Source organism: Lacerta agilis, chromosome 1 (genome assembly GCF_009819535.1).
Source record: "Lacerta agilis isolate rLacAgi1 chromosome 1, rLacAgi1.pri, whole genome shotgun sequence".
Classification (NCBI taxonomy): Eukaryota; Metazoa; Chordata; class Lepidosauria; order Squamata; family Lacertidae; genus Lacerta; species Lacerta agilis.
This window is the reverse complement of record NC_046312.1, coordinates 49,473,239-49,494,298: the sequence shown is the minus strand read 5'-3', so window position 1 is coordinate 49,494,298 and position 21,060 is coordinate 49,473,239. Positions and strand designations below refer to the sequence as shown.

At 46.7% G+C, this 21,060-nt stretch overlaps 2 protein-coding genes across 4 annotated transcripts in view; one reads left to right on the top strand and one right to left on the bottom strand.

Annotated features, from left to right (window-relative positions):
* MAPK8IP1 (mitogen-activated protein kinase 8 interacting protein 1) overlaps positions 1 to 14,619 on the top strand; it is a 60,106-nt gene extending 45,487 nt beyond the window's left edge. For both annotated transcript variants that reach the window (XM_033149244.1, XM_033149251.1), the window contains exons 4-12: positions 1,367 to 1,448; positions 2,837 to 3,712; positions 5,063 to 5,138; positions 6,286 to 6,458; positions 6,792 to 6,901; positions 8,971 to 9,090; positions 11,759 to 11,829; positions 12,302 to 12,400; positions 13,405 to 14,619. In XM_033149244.1, coding sequence (XP_033005135.1) covers positions 1,367 to 1,448; positions 2,837 to 3,712; positions 5,063 to 5,138; positions 6,286 to 6,458; positions 6,792 to 6,901; positions 8,971 to 9,090; positions 11,759 to 11,829; positions 12,302 to 12,400; positions 13,405 to 13,477 — 1,680 coding nt within the window. In that variant the 3' untranslated portion in view covers positions 13,478 to 14,619. The remainder of the gene's footprint in view (positions 1 to 1,366; positions 1,449 to 2,836; positions 3,713 to 5,062; positions 5,139 to 6,285; positions 6,459 to 6,791; positions 6,902 to 8,970; positions 9,091 to 11,758; positions 11,830 to 12,301; positions 12,401 to 13,404) is intronic.
* A 1,300-nt stretch (positions 14,620 to 15,919) lies between these two features.
* On the bottom strand, positions 15,920 to 19,730 carry C1H11orf94 (chromosome 1 C11orf94 homolog). Of its 2 annotated transcripts, none has more exons than XM_033149222.1 (3): positions 19,586 to 19,730; positions 18,306 to 18,382; positions 15,920 to 16,406 (listed from the first exon to the last, which is right to left on the bottom strand). In XM_033149222.1, exons 1-3 carry the CDS (start codon positions 19,648 to 19,650, stop codon positions 16,270 to 16,272), a joined length of 279 nt encoding a protein of 92 aa, XP_033005113.1. In that variant the 5' UTR covers positions 19,651 to 19,730; the 3' UTR covers positions 15,920 to 16,269. The 2 variants fall into 2 exon arrangements, with proteins under 2 accessions (XP_033005113.1, XP_033005121.1); XM_033149230.1 differs by having other exon boundaries at positions 18,306 to 18,379; positions 19,586 to 19,720.
* Between the last annotated feature and the right edge of the window lie 1,330 nt (positions 19,731 to 21,060).

The following is a 21,060-nucleotide window of genomic DNA, read 5'->3' as shown; positions in this document are numbered from 1 at the left end:
GGTGTTGTTGGGACTCCCAAGTCTCATCATTCAACAGGCATGGCTAAGTGATAAGAGATCATAGGAGTTGTCATCCAGCAACCTCTGCAGAGGACCACCTTGACTCACTCTGGGCTGCTACTTTGGAGTGGATGAGGAAATACCAGGTGCTACGCTGTAAAATGCAGCTCAGCTCAGCCCATCGTGGCAGCATTGTGTTAGAATGCCTGAAATTCTTTGACTTCTGGAAACAATGGAAATTGAGGGCTCATACACACTTACATTTGCCCTGCCACTTCCCCCTGGGAAAATCTGTGGTTCAGCGCCAGCGCCGTCTTAAAGGGATCGGGCGCCCTGGCGCGACGATCCTTCGGCGCCCCCGGTGGGCCGCCTCTCCGCCCACCTCCCTCCCGCGCTGGCCGCCCCTCGGGAGGGGGGTGGCTGAGCGGGGGATGAGGGGCGTGGCGCTGCAAGCCGGCCGCCCTCCGGAGCCCCAGCTGGAGCGCTGGGAAGGGCGTTGCAAAGCCCCGCGCCGCTCCAGCGCCACGCCCCTCATCTCCCGAGGGGCGGCCAGCGTGGGAGGGAGGTGGGCGAGCGGGGGGTGAGGGGCGTGCGCTGGAGCGGCGCGGGGCTTTGCGCGCCCTTCCCAGCGCTCCAGCTGGGGCTCCGGAGGGCAGCCGGCTTGTAGCTTGCCCGCCGGCGCGCGAGCGCCCGCCTGCCCATGGGGGCGGGCGCGGGTTGGGGAGGGAGCGCCCGGTATGCCGGCAGGCTCATGGGGGCGCCCCTGGGGGGCCTGGCGCCCTGGTGCACTGCGCCACCCAGCCCCTATTATGAGACGGCCCTGTTCAGCGCTGAATTGGAACAAACACCAGTTGGGGTTTCTGCAGAGTGCTGTTTGCTCTGATTTAGCACTAAAGAGAGTGTTTTCCAGGGCAAAGGAAAAACTGCTTGGAAACAGGATGAACAGTAGTGTGGATGAGCCATGAGAGAGTCATATGAGAGAAAGAGAGAGTATTTGTGTGATTCAGTCTCCCTGCAGCAGCGAAGCACACGTGAATGGTACCCGGAAATGTGACATTTTGCTTCATTCGGACTTTCTCCTCCTACCCTAGTCCCCATGCCTTGCTCCATCTCCTCTCCTTTCCCCCTTTTTCTATGTTGACATGGCCTACAGTGGTTCTGGCATCTGCGGCTGCAGCAGCAGCAACAGATGGATTTAGCTGTTGAATCCCTATGAATGCACACAGACAATAGCCGGCTGGTGGAGGGGGGGAGGGGGAAGCAGCAGGGCCATAGGCTGGAGTTTGGGGGGGGGTTGATGGGGCCCCCTTTGTGCCATGCGCCGTTTACCCTTGCAGCTACAAGGCCGCTTTGTTCTTTTGCTCAGGACACTCTGAATAACAACTCTCTGGGGAAAAAGCACAGTTGGCAGGAGCGAGTGTCCCGGTCGTCATCCCCTCTGAAAACTGGTGAGTTCATCTCTGTACAGCGACTGGTTCTCTTTCTATCTTTTTTCTCCCCCTTTTTGCATGATGGTACATTCTCTGGCGCTTGGACCTTCTCACTACATCCTTCTAATGTGTTTTCACTTTGGCCTGCATCTTGAAACGGATGCTATAGTTTTATTAATTGACTGGTGGTACACAAGCCATGGGGTGGGGGTGGGGGGTTTGACTTTTCCTGCCTGCTCTCCTTCAGAACAGGCTTATTCTAAAAATCCAAGACCAACTCACAACGTGGCTCTTGTTACATCAGCTCACGACAATCTGTGGCAGAAGAGCTAGTGTGATAAGGTTGGGTGCAAGTGCTGGAATTGGGTTCAAAAAGCCCCGTCAGACAAGGCACTCAATAGATGGTCTGAGAAATTAACTCTCTCAGTCCAACTTTCCTCACAGGGTTGTGAAGTGAAAACAACATGAACAGCATTCTGGGGTCCTTGAAGTAAGGTGGAGATATCAAATTAATAACAACACTTGGGGAGGAATCCAGTGTCCTGCTAAAACTAAGTTCTGTCAGCGAGAGCATTTCTGCTTGCCCAGTGGAATGATCTGCCCCCTCATCTTCCTCTATGCTGTTCTGCTTGATGGAGATACCAATCTCTCCTCTGCTTCTGCTGCATGCTGTTCTGAGGGTTCTCCCAACCCTCCTGAGCAGATTTAGGGAACATGGGGAGGAGAGTTCTGTTGCACTAGCAGGACACGTTGTGCTGGCTTCTGCTTGCACAATAATTTAGTTGAATCTGGCCCTCAGGGCGAGATTTAACTAATGAGCCCATCAAGCAGAAGCCTGGGCAAGGACTTCCACTAGTGCAACAGAGCTTCCCACCCCACCCCTCCCCACTCCCACAAAATTTGCTCTGTTGAAGTCAGGAAAAAACCTCTGGAACAGTACATGGGAGGAGGAGAAAGCAGGTCTTACATCAGGCAAGCAGAAAGGCTTGTGCTGACAGAGGAATCTACATAGTGTGCTACATTGAATTCCTTCTCTCATAAGATCCTTGTGGTCCCTGGAAACTAGTTCCTTTGCTATTCGTTCCAGTTTTGAATTTACTAATTCCAAAGATTGGCCATTCCAGTTAGAAGGTTTTATAACAACTTTGGGGTGTGAATGGTAATACTTAGGACTTGGTATACCAGCTCTGCTTATTATTGGCCCTGACTATTGTAATGTCCCACAGGCCCCACCAAGTGAAACAGCTCCACTCAGCTCCTAAGATTCAGTCCCTTGGGTGAATGGACTGCACAACAGCTGCTTTTGCCACCATTCTGAATTAACTGTGTTGAGATGTACCCAGACACTGTTGTCCTCGTTCCATTGACTGACATAAGTTCTTTAACTCCACCTTACCCACCCTTAGGTGAGCAGACCCCTCCCCATGACCACGTTTGCCTGAGTGATGAGGTCACTCACCAAAACAGCACAACCTCCACCAAAGATCGGGGCACATCCACGGAGAGCCCTTGCCGGCGTACGGCTGCCACACAGATCGCACCGGCCTGTGTTGCCTCCTCCCGGGCATCAGAGAAACAGCAGGTTGCCAACCGCCCCCCACCACAGAACCCCACCGTTGTGGTAGTGACACGGGGGCCAGAAGCTTATCGGGACCGCATTCGCTACCAGACAGATGTGAGGCTGGAGGCTACTGAGGAGATTTACCTCACACCAGTGCAAAAGAATTCTGACCCTCTGGAGTCTGAGAAGCCATTCATGTCACAGTCCAGTGATAACCGGATGTCCATCAGCTCTGACATAGACACTTCCAGCTACCCACAACTGGCAGGAAAACCTAACACCTCAATCAGCGAGGAGGATGAAGTGCTGGACTACCTGTCCTCACCTGACAAAATGAACGCACCAAGGACTGTGTATGGCAGCAGCAGCAATGGCGGTTACCGGCCCTGCTATAGCCGCCAGAGGGCATCTGTGAGCTCCGACACCAGTGCCCTCTCCTACGATTCGGTCAAATACACTCTTGTGGTAGATGAGGACGTGCAGCTGGAACTCGTAAGCCTGAAACAGTGTTACTCGGGTTACAGCGACGAGAGCGATTCAGCCACTGTCTACGACAACTGTGTCTCCTCACCCTATGAGTCAGCCATTGGGGAGGAGTATGAGGAGGATGCCCTGAAACGTGACTCTGTCTGTCTCTCTGAAGACTCCACCCCTGAGGCAGACATCCATTTCTCCAAGAAGTTCCTCAACGTCTTCATGAGCGGACGGTCACGCTCCTCCAGTGAGTGCTGGGGCAAATTCCAGTATGAGCATTGGTATTGGAGCAGGGGGAGGAAGGACCTGAAATTTCACAGCATATCATAGCAGATTTCACTTGCTCAGGCATTAAAACCTAGTGCCTTGGGGAGGGGGGGTACAAGGAAGTTGCTGGTCAATACAAGAGACAGTTCCATGAAAAATAATCTTGTTAAGACCAAAGGTGACCTCAGAAGACCTTAGAGCAACTTGGATGTGTAGTTCATGAAAATGTCAAATATGTTCAAGAGCAGCTTTTGCCAACTGGGTTTCCCTCCAGACACTTTAGACTATGACTTGGGCTGATGGGAGCTATAGTCCAAAACATCTGGAGGGAACTGGATTGGTGAAGGTTGGCTTACAGTCTCATGCTGGTGTCTGAATGGGTCGAGGAACAAAATCTCGCTAAACGTAAGTGTATGGCCATAGCATAATACTTTCTCAGAACTCAATAAATCAAGATTGTTTGGGGCAATTTATTGAAAGGAATATGACATTGGGTATCGTTGCCACACATGTTTCTTTTGTCCCACAATCACCTCTGGCCAGCAGGGTTTTAGAAACACTTCAACGCCCTGAAAACCTGTTTACCAGAGATGACAGTGAGAGGAGTATACACACTATGGGGAACAATCCGTTCCTCATATCACCTCCAACACTGAAGGAAAAGAAGTATGTCTCCAGTCCTTTTATCTGCTCCATATGAAGCTGCCAGCTTAGTCAATTTTGTTGTTTTCATGTAGATGCTCATTAAGAGGCCAAAATATGCTAGACATTTTTGGCTGGCTTTTTCTCTAGTGGATTCCTGCAGGAAATCCTTGGGCTACTGTTGCCTCCATTTTATCTTACATTATATTGAATTGAGGCTTACATTATGTTGAGTTTTGGAACCCATCAATTTCTGCCACATTTGCAGGAAGTGTGGTGAGGCTGGCAGGGTAAAGCTTTGGCTAAGTTTATTGAGAGCACAACACCATGTTGTTCTCCCAAATGGATATGCTGTGAAATAGTGGCTCCTGTCAGAACTTACAAACAATGAAACACACCCACCCAGAATGTTGTCATTGGTCAGGTCATGTGTCAATTTCAGAAATTTCCTCTCTGTATCGCATTGTCCCATTGAGGGTACCTACATGAGAGCAGATACTCATGCATAGAATTCCCACTCCTCACAGAGAATCTTTGCCCACCAATTGAAATTAGGAAGCTGTGCAGTTAAGATGATTATTGGGTACTTCTGATTTGGCAAAACAGGTTCCAGAAAACAGTTGACTTCATTGCTTGAAGATGAGAGTTATTAGGTGGCTATAGTATTTCCCCCCCACTTCATTTCCAGGTGCTGAATCATTTGGTCTCTTCTCTTGTATTATCAATGGGGAGGAGCAAGAGCAGACACACCGAGCAGTCTTCAGGTGAGTGCAGATAAAACCTTTTGCCCCAGAATCCTCCCACCCACCCAAACAGTGGTATTTTCCAACCTGTGACCACCTGAATTACAGAGATGTCATAGTGGCCTTGATCTATGGATTTCAGTTTGTGGTACAGATAGAAGAACATACTTGGAACTGGGTTCTCACTCATGGAAGGTTTTCAATTAAACATCCAGGGTTGCCTATATTGGACGTTGGTTGTGAAGATTTGTTAAGCCAGGGGATAAATTGTTTTTCAGAGTTTATGTATGCAAATAACATATCCCTGTTAGCTTGATTTATAGGGTGCAAAAGAGTTGCCAAAAGCACATAAAACTCCATTCGTAATGCTAGGCTTTGAAAGTTACTGGACCAATACCCAAAATCCATTATGCCTGGTTGAGTCACCGAGAAGTCTTCCTCACAGTGGCCCTCACCGTTTCAAAGCTGAATCCAGAGAATAAACACAGCTCCTCTAATATTCATTCCCTTGGTTATATCAAAGGATTGATTAGTCCTTAGATTTATTGAGCCTTCCTCACCAATAGCTCCAACCAGGCATAAACCAAAAGAAAAGTTTGACGATTCTTGAAATATTCTAGGTAGGTAGTTCGTAGCGACCCTTGCCTTAACTTGTGGTTCTTGGCATGGGCTACTTGTTCCAGAAACATGGCCTGTATGTGAAGCTTTCACATACATGAGGTAGCTGCTTAGGAAAAAGATGGAATTCTAGCCTTGTTCTGTATCCTACGATTGTGTGGCTAGCCTAGGATACAGCCGGCTAATATTGCACATTCATCATGACATCTTCAGTGGGGTAGCAGCTGAGGAACAGCATATGGCAGTTTGAAGTAGCTACTTTTGCGGGGGGAGGGAGTTACCTATGGAGAAGTAGCCCCTTCAGTCTTCCATGAGCAGCTCCTCTGAGGTGGCACCACTCACGTGAGAAGTTATTTGCTAAGCCAAGCCTAGAGAAATAACATCTGTGCCAACATGCAGGCACTTTTCGTCTAGTGTGCTAGCAGTGAGAGTCTGGGCCGTTACCTTTTGACCCCATACATAATTTTCTGCACGTCTCTTTCTTGAACCTTACGATGGGCTTGTATCTTCAAAGCTTTAGTTAGAAAAGTGCCCATGGTTTTCTCCTCAGGTTTGTGCCTCGTCATGAAGATGAACTGGAATTGGAGGTCGATGACCCTCTGCTGGTGGAGGTTCAAGCAGAAGACTATTGGTATGAGGCTTATAATATGAGGACCGGGGACCGGGGCATCTTCCCTGCTTACTACGCAATTGAGGTCACCAAGGATCCAGATCATATGACAGGTACTCCACCCATCAATGGCTCTGCTACTCGCACATATATTGTACCCATCCCTGCTCTGTGCTTGTGCACTTCAGTCCTGGCTCAGGGCTGTCTTGTAAACCGGGACTTTTCCTGAGAAAATGCTGACACTTCAGACACTCTTCAAAGTGGAAGGACAAAGGACAAAGCTGGTGTACAAATTATCACTCACATGAAGGAGTGTAGATTGTGTCCCATCCCTGACAGCTATGTTAATAGAGGAACCAGAAGTCTGTTCCCTCCTAACTTTACGTCATGTAGGATATCTCTGTGAATCGGATTCTTCTCACCTACCTTGAACTTTTGATTTTCAGATTCAAGCAAGAGTAGCGATTGGGTGGACCAGTACCGGGTGAAGTTTCTCGGCTCAGTCCAGGTTCCATATCATAAAGGCAATGATGTGCTGTGTGCAGCTATGCAGAAGGTACTGTCCCTGCCCATCCCTGCTAAGCCATGGTTTTCCCATGGGACATTTTCTTCGGTGGGAGGGAAAATGTGACGTTAATTTGTTTAGAAAATGTATATTGTGCCTTTCAACATACGATTAAAATGCTAAGAAAACTACCGGAAGGAGGTGTGTGGGTGTGTTAAGTTACCAAATTGGCACATTAACCATAAAAAGCTTCTTGAGTAAATAAACTTGCTTTTAGTGCCTACATAAAAAGGCAAAGTCCTGAATCTGGAAGATCTCTGTAGGCAATTGGTTCTGCAGTCTGGGGGCCTCCAGCCAGAAAGCACTTTTGTGGTGGCTACCAATTCAATAGAAGATAGAGCCAACAGGAGATTAGCTGCACTGTATCTTTAGGGAGGAGAATATACATAGGCAGATGGTCCCCATAGGTATTCCAGGCCCAGGCTGTGAATGACAATAATATGTCCATACCAACTGGCAGCCATTGGAGCTCACATAGGATTGGTATTATCTGCTCCATATGGCTGTTGGTAGAAATCAGTCTGGTGTTTGCATTCCAGACCAGTTGCAGCTTCTGAATAACCTTCAGGAGCAGCCACATGGAGAGTACCGGGTATGTTGCAGCTGTCTAGGTGGGAGGGTACCAGGGCATGGCACAACAGTGGCTGGATCTCTATCTTCTAGGAAGGGGTGCAGTTGGCAAATTGGTGGCAGCTGATAAAACATACACTTAGCCAATGCTTTGGACATAGAGTCCAGGAGGAGGCCTAGATTAAAGAGGCACACACTCAACTTTGCAAACCTGCTCTTTCTGGGGTAACCTCATTCTGAATAGGCTTTTTGTCTTTCTGGGGTAACCTCATTCTTAATAGGCTTTTTGTCACTCCACTGGCATTTATGCTGCCCACTATGTGCAAGTCCATCCTGAATGGATAAAGTTTCCATTGGTTCACCCTCATCCTGTACATTAGCAACATCGGAAAGTTATGCGTGCTTTCTGGAATCTTCCATCAAGATTCCTTGGTAACACCATACCTAGTTCAGATGGAAGTGGGGGAATGAGAGCTAAAACATAGAAGGGATTAAGTAGTAGGCAAGTTTGAAAACACACGCTTCATCATTTGTTGCTGCTGTTCTCTTCCTCCCTAAGGACTGGAGCCCAGAGCAGCTTGCAACAATAAAACCAATCATAAAACAACAGAATCAGTGTAAAATAATGTATCAATTAAAAAAGTTGAAATACCGAACACCATACCTAAAGAAGCAGAGAAGATTACTGAGTCATCCATACCCTCTTCACACTTCACCAAAGGCATGAATAAGCCGGTGTGCTTCTAACTGTCAGAGAAAGGATGTCAGTGTCGGGGACAAGTGCAATAACTTGATTGAGTGGGAATTCCAGAACTGAGGTGCAGCCACAGAGAAGGTCCTGCTCATTTCATAGCCAGTCAAGCCATGCTCATTGGCAGAACCATGAGCAGGGCCTCCTCCACAACACTTAAAGCACTATCCAGGTGGTATTGGGAACGCACTCCTGCGCTCCACCAAAAGCTATCATGGGTTATAAATATTAACACACTTCCTTGTTTCCCAGCTAAGCTTCAAAAAAGCGGTTCTCTTGGTATTTAGTGTGGAGGTTGCTTATTGACCAATGCCAGTGACATCACCGATGCCCCTCCTTATTCCCCATCCATATAGCAGTTCTGCAACTGTTGTTAATACTTCACAATTTTTAAAATAGTGTGAAGAATGAATTTAACATATATTAATTGGGGGTGTGGGTGTGGATGTATTTGTATATGTATGACCATATAGACAGCAATCTTGAGACATTACGTCTATCTTCAACCCTTGTCTTCCCCTGCTTAGTCTCCTCCCACTCCCAAAACAGATCATCCATCTTGTGGTGTTAGGTACTTTGAAGTCAATGTTTCTTGAAACTGCCAACCTGGGAGGAAGAATGGGGACCCCACTTTTATATCAAATGGAGGGGGGTGATATTTTCCACGAGAAGAGCAGCGTCACCAGAAACTCCAGATAGTTTGTATGACAGCTGGTGCAAATTTTTTGTTTTGGCACAGATTGCCACTACTCGCCGCCTCACCGTGCACTTTAACCCGCCCTCCAGCTGCGTCCTGGAGATCAGCATGAGAGGAGTCAAGATTGCTGTGAAAGGCGATGACTCTAAGGATCCCAGCAAGGTAGGCTTGACCACATCTGTAGCTCTGCTGCCAGCACTGTCCCTGGGTTCTGTGCTCTCTGTGCCTCATTATTATTACATCTTCCAGCCGGAGCTCAGTGCTACCCCTTGGCCAATAAACAAAAGAGAGCATGCAAACAAGATAGTGATTTGCATATGTCCTGGCTGGCGGTGCCTCATGTTTTTTCCTGAAAGAGTCTATTGGGGATTGGATAACAGGGCAGTCACATTCATGCCCTGAAGTCCAGATGCAAAAGTACATGCTCCCAGGCTGTAGGTATATTAATGCGCTGGAAGGTCTGTTTGCTAAGCTGCTCCGATAATCTACGAAGCATTGCTAAACCCGTCTGCTACTATTTTAACCGGTGTCCTGTGGATCTGTGCAGTAAAGCCTCTCTGCATAAGTAGCTCACATGGAGCTTTCAAGAGGAAGGAGCAAAGCCATTCAGAAAGTGCATTCTGTTCATAATGGAAACACCCTACCAGAGTCAATCAAGGGCAGTGGACCTGAAAGCAGAAAGACTGAGAGAAATATATATGATGATGTGTTAATTAATTATCTGAGCTTGGGCTGTGTTTAATCAACACAGCTGGCTTCAATTTATTTTGCTTGAACAAAATATTTGTTTGAATGTATTACTATTTTTCAAACGTGTGTAATCAGCTGTCCCATTATTATATAATGTTTTGTGCACTAACGCTAAAATAGAATCCATTCAATTCTACCTCGTGAAATGATTGTGAGTAACAGAACCAAGACCTTTCATTTATTGAAGGTTAAATGACACACAATGTAAAGGCTGGGACGTTTTGTAGCTGGTACAAGAATATTGCTTGACTCTGATACTGCTGCAGCCTTCCTATAATCCTGAACCTGAAATCCCCTCTTTCGTATTCCTGCATAAGACCCTTTAGGAGAGAATAAGAAGCTTACGATCTGGAACTAGTGATGCCAACAGGGTTTTCTGGACCCAGGACACTTGTATGTGGATTAGACCCCCTGCCCCACTCACAAAAGAGGACACAGATTTGCATATGCTTTGTGTCATATGGAAATTTATATAATCTTTTGTGAGTGGGATGAAGAGCCCAAAAATAGATGAGGAGCTGCACATCAGTAATAATATGTCTGAGAGGCAGAATGTCAGCGGGGGAAGCTTGCTCTGTATTTATGTTTCCATACTAGAAAAGGTTTAACCTGTTAAATATCTGCCTGCCACACAGCTGTTAAAGGCACAAGGGCATGGCTGTCCTCCAGTGCCAACCCTAAACCGTGTAAAGAACTCGTGTTCGCTGAGTTGTTAACCTGTTACGTTACGCTTCATCAATTGATCTTAGGCTGGGATTACTATCTTCATTTCAAGACCAGACACAATATTTCAGAAGGCATGGGAGAGTGTGTACCAAAAGTGGCATAAGAAATACAGTGACTGGGGTTTAAATGCACATGGCTGGATGAATTCAAGATTGAATGCAGTGTATTGTAACAGCATTTGTTGTGGTTAGTTATTATTTTTATTCCTTAACAACTAGAACAGTGTTATTAGCACAGGACAAACAGACACCCTTTTCTTTTTCTTGACCAACAGTAAGTAACTGTTGATTATCATACTGGGAACAACAAGCTGCTTCCAATAATTCCCCTATTTTCCCCACCCTTTGGTTGAAAAAGCAATTAATCCAATTGATAATCCACAACTGCATTTCCCTAAGAAGAAACCAACACACCAAGAGGCTATTCAGCCCCTCCCTAGCAGGCCTAGATATAGCAAGCTAAGGCTACTTTGCAGGGTTGATGTAACCCACATAGCTCTCCCAGTTGCAGTATCCCCCCCCCCTGTGATATGTATTTTGCATTAGCAGGATTTTAAAAAAATGCTGTTGCCCAATTACAGCTACACTAAAATCCTGGATTTTTCAGTTATTGTCTCTGGTCAATAATCCCATTTCTACCAGGGAAAGCCAAAGGAAGAGAAAAGCTTTTAAAAGAACCTGGAAGATCCTTCAGAATGAATCAGGCAGTTCTTTCTCCATTTAGAAAAAAGTCACACATACAGCAAGGAAGACAGTAAAATGGCTTCAAACTGAACCAGGCTGATGCTTTTCTCAGGTGTTTGGAGAAGGGACTTCCTTGGCCGTTTTGGAGCTGTTTTGGGGTCTCCTCTGATGTGTGTGTAACTTAGCACCTGTCAATCACAGCTGTGACTTCACTCATTGACTAAAATTGCTAAAAGATGGGAATAGGCTCATATCACACAAAATAATCTCTGCACATTTTCCTTCCTAACTTTCGTTCTACAAGGGCTAAGGATCATTCTAAGTAATTTAAAATGGACAAATCAGGAGTCTGGGTGCCCTACTCACTCTGAGGCCAGTACAGCAAGACTCCCTTGACTTGATTTTCCTTCTCATCAGCCTTGCCTGGAATTTCCCCTGGAATTCCTACCATACAAGCTTTTGCAGCGCACAGATAAACTGTTGCGAGTTATACAATGGAATATCCCAAAACACAGCATAAGGTCCTTTTAATTTGTGACTTGGATCTCCCAAGGGTGAGGGATCCGAACACATTTTACTTTCCCTTTCCTTCAAGAAATGACTCTGGTCCCTCAACCGCCCTAGCCTAACATCTTACCCAAGCCTAACATCTTGCTCTCTCCGTCCTGCAGGGGAATAAATGTAGCCACTTTTTCCAGTTGAAGAACATTTCATTCTGTGGATACCACCCAAAGAACAACAAGTAAGTCCCGGCGGATGGTCAAAATGAATTCATGGCACAGCTCTTCCTCCTTGCGTTATCCTGCAGTGTATCCTAGGCAATTTGGGACTTTGAAGTGTAACTTGTTGCATAGGAAGTTCCTGTGTGGCAGTCTTCTTAATCCCTGCCCATCATCTGGGGGGGGGGGGGGGTTGGCTTCTCAATCAAGCTTTATTTTTAGAGATCCAGATGAGCTCTGTTGTCTCGGCTGCCGTTTACCAGCTTTGTCTGGTACTCAAATTGCACAGGAAGAAAAGTATTTGTCCCACTTCCTGCTTTTGCCCACACGTGCAAAGCAAAACCAATGACTTTCTCTTCAGGGAGGTATATTTTGTACCTGCAGGAAGAATGGAGCCAATGGGTCTTGTTACTTTGGTAGAGAATTCATTCCTAGGTAAGGATACCAGAAACCCAACCTTTAGCCCAAGCTCATGTATTGTGTTTTCTCTTTCAGGTATTTTGGGTTCATCACCAAGCACCCAGCTGACCACAGATTTGCGTGCCACGTCTTTGTTGCAGAGGAGTCCACCAAACCACTTGCAGAGTCTGTAGGGTGAGTTTCAGGCTACATCCTGAAAATTCCTGCTATTTACAAAGACCCCAGTCTACCTGGATCTAAGTGAGGGGTGTGTCAGTTGCAGATGGGTACTGGAGATGTCAGCATAAGCATTAGTGGCCAGGGGTCGGCCACTTTTCACCCAGCTCCCAACCCCCCATGACATTTCAGAAGGGTACCATGGTCAAAGTTGCTGAGAGATCCAGCAGAACCAGGAAACAGCTTTGACCTCTGTCTCTAGCTCAACAGAGATCATCAACCAGTGCAACCAAGGTGGTTTCAGTCTCATGATGGGGCCTGAATCCCGACTGGAAGTGATCCAAATGGTCCGCATCCTCCAGATGTGCCTGGAATTGTTCAGTGACCACCCGCTCAATCACCTTGCCCAGGAATGGAAGATCTGAGACTGGGCGATAATTGGCCTTACTGGCCGGTTCCATAGATGAGTTTAAAGGAGTGGTTTAATGGCAGCTTCTTTAAGGGGGTACAGGAAGACTCTCTCACTGAGAGAAGAATTCACCACCGCAAAGAGCCCATTGTCCAGCCCTGCCCAGCTCACTTTGATGAGCCAGGATAGGCCAGGGTAAAGGAGACAGGTGGTAAGTTTCACTCGTCCAAGCAGCCTGTCCACATCATTGGAGGTAACAGATTGTAATTGATCCCATACAACCTGACTAGACAGAGCTTTGGCACTCTCCTGTCCCAGCCCTGCTCTCTTGATGGAATCTACCTCTTTCCGAATCTAAGCGATTTTATCTGCAAAAAGCTTTGCAAAATTGTTGCAGGAGATATTGGAGTCCTTATCAGACCCCAATGGCAAAGGTGGTTCTGTTAGACTACGAAGCACCTGAAAGAGTATCTGTTTTCTGCAGATGCAATAGAGGCGACGAATAAGGTCCTCTTGGTAAGCTCAATGCTGAGCTCTAACTTGTTGCTTTGCCTGTTCTGTGGAAGAATCCCAGCTCCCCATTGACATTCCATTTCATGTTTTCTTTTTGCAGGAGAGCCTTCCATCAGTTCTACAAGGAATGTGTGGAATATACGTGCCCCACAGAGGACATCTACCTAGAGTAGGGGCCGGGGCAGCCCCCGCCCTCCTGTACAGACAAGGGCCATTCCCCCCATTGTGCATGGACAAGCCGCTTTGAGATGGAAGGAGGAGTGGGTGTGGGAACAGTGTTCCTCAGTGCACAGAGCCCCACCTCTTTCAGTGCACCTCCTCTTTCCTTGGGCTGGGGGTTCGGGATGGGTGGGGTGGGTGGACAAAAAAAGGGGGTTTATTATCAGAAGAAGAAATATGCTTTTCCGTTCGTTCGTTTATCTGAAATAAAGCACCACCAGCGGAAGCAGGTGTTGCTGCCGCTGGTACAGGAGGAGAGTGGGCATGGGCACCGGGAGTGCCCACTTGAATGGGCTGGCTTGGTGCTACTGCAAGAGAGAGGGCTCCACGAGTTCTGCTCAAGTCTGTTTGGCACCTGCTCTAGTTCTAGCTGCCGGGTTCAGCCCTTCACATTGGGAGTTTAGTAAGATGGGGATACTGCTCTTCCACTGCAGAAGAAGGGATAGCTAATAAGCTTGGGGATGGTTGCAAGTAGTGAGCCCACTCGCTGGCTGGGAATGGTGGGGTTTGGGAATAGTAGAGTAGAAGATGGGGAAAGGGGGTGGTGGCCATTTGCCCCGCCAGTTCCCAAGACATAGCATCCAAGTCTCTTATCCTGTGCCTGCAAAAAAAATCGGGAACCACTGGAGGAACACTGGTGCCTGTCTTAGCCCCTCCCAGTTTGAAGGAGAGGAGGGTTTTGAAGCATGTAGACAGCCAGGGAGGGCCCGTGCCCTGGAATCTGCTGGTGGAAAGAGCTCCTCCACCCCGGCCCTTGCTCTAAATCTCCCTTCCCTCCATACCCGCTCTCCAGCTGCAGGTTCTGCATTCACGGAGGGAATCTGGACCCTGCACAGAACACGAGAGCCAGGGTTCATCTGATTCATCTGCATCAGGGGCTTGAGAGGAGCTCCAGCCATAAGCACAAAATTGATTCAGGAAGGGCTCGGTCCCACGGAGAAGGAGCAAATCTGGGAGAATAGCATGAGTGACTAGGGGCTAATAAGAGCTGCAGAAAGGTGTGCCTTTGCCCTTCTCCCCCCTCCCCCCCCAAAGCAGGGGGCTCTGTGCTTCTGCTCTAATGACAACAATGATTAAACGTTGATGTTTCAAAGAGCCTTTGTTGCTGTTGTTTTGTTGCCCAAGGAGACTCAGGCCTCTAAGCAAACTGCTGTTTGAGCATTTTCCTGGGAATTGCAAGAGCCGAATTTGACATTCTGCTAGCCTTCCTTGGCAAGCCACACCAGCTGCAGTACAGCAGCATTCCAGGTTGTGCAACCCCCACTTTGAAACCAAATTATAGTACATCAGATTTCCAGGAAAATGTCACACATCTTCAGTTTTCAAAAGTACAGGTATAAATCTTGCATTAACGTGTGGAAAAGTCCCACTGAATCCAATTGTGTCGAATGACTATGTTGGGTATTATGAAACAACTCTCTCTTGTAGATCTCATTCTTCTCGGAATAGCTTGGCTTTCAGGTGGGGTGGGGAGCATGGCACTCCTCCATTGTCTCCCAAGACAGATAGATGCCAACTCCCTCCCATTTCCATTGAGGTCCTCCATTGAGGTCCCATTTCCATTGAGGTCCATATATTTGTGAATCTTGGTGTTGTGCATGTGTCTCTTTTTGCTTTCAGATGCAATGGGGAGGGGGCTTAATTTGTTATTTGTTGACAGTGATTGAGAAGTCTTGCTAGAGTTTACCCAGCTGTTGGCCCCCTGCAACCACCAGAAACGTGTCACATTCCCCTATTCTGGTTAAAGGGCTTTGAGATGTCAGAATCCCAGGACATCAATGGACTCTGCCACAAAATCTTCTAATCTACTAGCCTCTTCTCTAGCTAAATATAGAAGTGTGCATGCACACGAAAGCTTATACCAGGAACAAACTCAGTTGGTCTCTAAGGTGCTACTAGAAAGAATTTTCGATTTTGTTTTAAATATAGATTGTATGTTGGGAGCTCTGTTGTTGCCAGTTAAGGAAAGCAGCCAATTATTAAGCGGCATTCAAAGGGTTTTGGGTCTGCATTTCTACCAGATGTTGGGGAGACCCTAAAGTAGGGATGGGGAACCTGTTGCCCTTCAGATGCTGTTGGACACTAATAAACGTTGATTATGGGAATTGTCCAATATCTGGAGAGCCATTGAGGCACTTACTAACTTCTGCTTTTCTCAAAACAAAAACACTTAATTATACACCAAAAAGCCCTAAATGAAATCAATTTTGTCAAATATGGAACTGTATATATATTTACATTATACAATTCAACTCATTGTAGTCAGCTTCCATAGAATCTGGAATTTTATTGTGCGGCGGGAGCAAAGAATAGAAGAATTGGCAAGAGGAGAAGTAATATTGGACTCACAGTAAGAAGAGTCATGACAAGGGGTGGACAACGGCAACAGAAATCCCAGCCTCTGCAGCAAAAAACCCCCCACCCATCTCTGGCCCTCATCAAATGTTTTCAAGCTTTGCTCAACACCCATAAGAGTTAAAACATGAGATGTGAGCCAAGCAAGACCTTGCAACTGCCCTGCTGAGTGCCAAGTGTCATGCCTGTAGGATGGATGCGTACAGCACACAGAACTGTGGGGAAGGGGAAGAGGCATGCAAGTGTGAAAGAGCAAAGGAAGGGGAAGAGCTCGCTTCTTACGTTACTAGGTGATTTGGGTTTGAGGGGCTTTTGCTGCCTGTGACAGATCAATTAGTTGGTGCAAGTACACTTCAGAGGTGGCATCTCTATTTGCATTTCCCTAAGAGACTCAAAGGAGGTCGTCGTAATAATACTCCTCAAAATTTGGCTCATCCCGCTTGCTTTTGTGTGCTTTTTGCAGCTTTTCCGATTGCTTCCGCTGTATCCGTCTCTGGAAGTTGGGCATCTTTGGTTTAATGCCATAATCTGTGAAGACAGGAGCTAGTAAGAGAATTGTGTGGCAATGGCAGGGGAAGAAGGGGGGGGGGGAAATCACATAGGAGGATGTGGAAGCGAAGGCTCACGTGGCCCTAAGAGGGGCATATTATGGGATCCTTGGGGCAGTTAACTGGAAGGCGGGGTTGGGGAAACTGGAAGGGATTCACCTACTGAGCGCTGCCAGCTGAAGCTCTGTGCAAGGACTTCTGCCTGCACAATAGGGCTTTTCCCTCTCCTCCCCCACATGCACCCTGAAATTGGATCGCGAGAACCTCATGCAAGCTGAGGAGAGGGAGGGTGGTTTAACTGGCACACCAAAATGCTTGCAGTGATGCAGTGATAAGAGTGGCACATGGGGTTCCTCCAATGTTGTTGGACTCCAGCTCCCATAAGCCCCAGCCAGCATGGCCAGTGGTCAGGGATTATAGGTGCTGTGGTCTGGCAACATTTCAAGGGCACCAGGTTGCCCACTGGTGCTCTAAGGATTGACTTATTTGAACCAACAGGGCATCCTAGGGTGCTTAAGGCACATGGTCATCATGTTTGCTAGTGAGTTTAGACTTCTTGGCTTACTAAGCAACAGTGGTGGTATTCAGAGGCGTGTCAAATGTCGATCAAGAGTCTTGCCTTATCCACTTCTGCCCACCTCTCCCTACAGAACCACATTCAAATTGCTTCTGTTCCATACAAACTCAAATGGGCTGAAATTGACAGAGGGGTGCTTTTTATTTCTTTCTTTCTCTTGAGTCCAGAAAATAGATGGTGCAGCTGGTCATGGAAGAAAACTCATGTGATCTGTGTTCTGATACAGCTGGGTTTTGTTGTGGGCGATGATTAATAATAATAATAATAATACTTATTAGTTGCTCTCTCTTTTACAAAAAGTCAGCTCAAAGTGACTTACAATATAATACAAAAGCTAAAAGCAATATAAAACTAAATTTTGTTTTTATTTAACATTTTTGCCTGGTGCCTAAAGGTGTATAATGAGCCTCCCTGGGAGAGCATTCCACAAATAGGGAGCCACTGCAGAAAAGGCCCCTTCTCGTGTTGCCGCCCTCCGGACTTCTCATAGAGGAGGCACACGAAGAAGGGCTTCAGATTATGATCGCAAGGTCTAGGTAGGTTCATAGCCCATGCACTAAAGGAGGGAGCAGTATCTAAAACTCTCCAAGTTAAAGGCCTGGCTGAATGGCAATGTTTTTGCCTGGTTCCTAAAAGTAGCCAGTGGCAGTACTAGGCAGAGCTTTCCATAAGCAGGGAGCCACCACCATTCTTGTGTTGCCACCCACCTCACTTTCCTTGGCGAGAGCATACAGAGGACAACCCCAAAGCACGTATGCAGGATCCAGGTTAGTTCATGTTGGGGAGATGCAGTCCTTGAGCTTTATAGGTCAAAATGGGTCATATGGCTTTATAGGTCAAAACCAGCCCTTTGAGTTAAGTTCAGAAACTTGGTAGCTGGAACAGTGATGCCAGAATTGGTTTGAAATGCTCAGACCATCTTGCACTGGTCAGCAATGCCTCTGCTGCAGCTTTCCCTACCAACAGATCCCCAAGTTGTTGGATTACAACTCCCACCAATCCCCTACGATTACTTTTGCTGGCCAGGAATGACTGGGCTGTAGTCCAATGACATCTGGGGACCAAAAATTGGGAAAGGTTTCTCTGCTGATAACCTGGAAGGGAATTTTTTTTTTCAACTGGTGCCTATATATCGACAATCCCTTTGCCCCAGAGGTAAGGACTACCACTCCCATCAGCCCCAGCAATCATAGGCAAGGGTCAGGGATGGTGGGAACTGTAGTCCATCAACATCTGGAGGGCAACACATTGGCTCTCCTTGCCCTATGCTGTTGCGTAGTAGGAACTGGAAGGAATACATGCCATCCACCAGGCCAAAGTGCTGCTGCTGGAGCTCCAGGGGTGCAGAGAATTCCTCTGGGACAGACGGACTGAGCCTGCTGCAGAAGAGGACAAGGTCAGGAACTGCGATGGTTGCTGCCTAAAGCCCTGGTCTTATGGACTATTAGTGCGGAGGGAGTCCCCCACGTGGTTATTTCAAAACATCTTCCCAGCCAAATAATAATTTATAAAACAGAGCACCAGCCCAAATGTGCAATTAAAAAAGTGCAAGTGCCTATAATAAATCCTCCATAGTTAAAAAAAACTTGCCTCCAAACCTATCCTCTTGATCAAGGAATTATCGATGTAATAAAATCACATTTTGAAAATGCAACTGTTTAAAACCTGATTAATTAATTAATTTTATGTTTATTACATCACTTTCCATTTATAATGTCCTGTTTGAAAAGCATGTACAGACCCGAAAGATGGTGGATAACTGTGCAGTATTTATTGAAGATCTTGTTTTCATATCGCCTGTGGCCCCATTTCCGCCGCCCCCCACCCCCTACCCATCCACTTCTGCATCTTTCTTCAGGACATCCAGCAATGCAGTGATTTCAAGCATTTATCATAATCAGGGAGTTTGCATGAAAATCTAAATTCTCCAAAGAAAGTAGACTTGATGCATAGGGGTACATCTTTAAAGTGGTTCACTATACCAAAACAGTGATGGCCATTACACTAAAATGCAACGTGAAAATCATGCTCTTGATTCAGCCCTGTCCTGTTTGGTGGTTACAACTTTTAACCCTGGTAAAATTCTGTCTAAGGATACTCTTTGAGGCCTCCCTTCCTTTGTTTAGTCCCCCAACACACCCTGAAGAAGAATGAGCATAAGCCACATATTGCGATTTTCTTTCCTTAGTGCCAGCAGGAGCAAAATATCCCTAAAATGTGCCTGCTGACAATTTCAGTAGGAATCAGGGCATGTGAGATGGGTTGATCTACCCAGGTGTTGAACCTTTGGAATATAATCCTACTGCTAGCTGTTGTTTTATATTGGCACGAGTTTCCTTTGAGAAAGGGTGATGCACTGAGATTTAATGGCTGTCTCTGATTTAACCTGCTGCCATGATTCCTTAATAAAGTGTGCCTGTTCCTAAACAAGGGCAGGCAAGTGGCTTTCATTTCAAATGGCCCACTTCTCACCCCCCCCCCCATTCCTTGCCACACCTGGGTGGCAAGAGTCAGGTATACAATTCGTTGTACACATTCCCCCTCCCCCATGGAGAGTGCAGGACCACCAAGCAGTGTTTTACCTTTGAAGACTTGGCATGGACAGCCCTCTCTCTGTGAGGAGAAGCAACAGAAGCAGGAGTCCCATCCGGCCAGTCAAATCCAACAATGGGTTCCTACTGTTATTGGCTTTCAGCAATGGAACTTAAGACAGCTCTCAATGCCTACAATGCCATCACAAAGGGTAAAGAACACACAGCATTCTGACTCTTAGGTAATGGGCCTGCCCAATGGGGGCCAGCCTAAGAATGAAACGTGTGCAGCCCCTTCGGGAAAAGTGTCCTCTCGGACCAAGTTGCATGCTTCTACAACTCTTCTAGCTGAGCCCCATTTCAGAGAAGCAAGCTTCATCCCACATGATGTACTTTCCCATAAAGCATAGTTGATCCTATGCCTACTTTCTTCCCATGAATTCACATTCTCAAGGAACAAGAGGAGAGCCCCAGCTTATGCGCCAGCCAGGCTTCAGTAACGCAGCATCAAAGTAACTAGTGCAGGCATAGGGAAACTCGGCCCTCCAGGTGTTTGGGACTACAACTCCCATCATCCCTAGCTAACAGGACCAGCAGTCAGGGGTGATGGGAATTGTAGTCTCAAAACATCTGGAGGGCCAAGTTTGCCTATGCCTGAACTAGTGAGTTAGGCAGCTGTGTGAGTTCGATATACTGATCGAGGAGACTGAGGCATACTGCACTTCCCCCTCCCACCATTTTTTTTACCTAGCAAAGACCATACTCCAAAGTGGAACAATAAACAACTGGTAGAAATACTAGCACAGATGAGGGGACTATCAAAGGTGCTGTTCTGTATAATAGGTGTACGACTATCTGCCTGCTGAATATTATGTCCTTGGGACACTGAGCATGTGGCTCGCAGGGGACAAATTTATTCTCTTGAGAATCAGAGAAGCTGGTGGATGAGGCCTTCAGGGACATAATAGGAGAATCCCACTCTCTCCAGCTTTCACAGAGAAGGGGAATCTGTCAATTGCTTGCATTAAGGTGTCACAACTGAGGCATACAGAGTATGTCTGGTCCTGTTTTAAACTGCCCTGAACCACGTGGTTCAACTTATAGGGCCAGTCTTCATCAGATGGAGACTAGAAACCCGATTGTAACTTTTCTCTCACCTACCCTTTCTTTAAATTCAAATTCTCCATCTCTTTCACTTCTATTTTTATTTATGCTTTATTTTGAAGACTGAACTTGTGAGCTAGCGAAAATGGGCTTCCAATCAGTCTAGCCATTGGTTGCTGCTTTCACCCATAAATCCCTCCAAAGACCCTCCATAAGGAATTGACAGCACCTACCAATTACAGGGAGAAGGTAGGAAGATGGGGACGAGACCCCAGCTTCCAACAAACTTAAGAAGTTTGTGTGGCATCTGAAAACAGGACAGAATTTCCTTTATCAGCAAGCTTGCTGAAATGACTGATAATCCTCCTGTACTAAACAAATTGTTCTAGTACATAGATCCTTTCCCTGGAACATTTATTTCC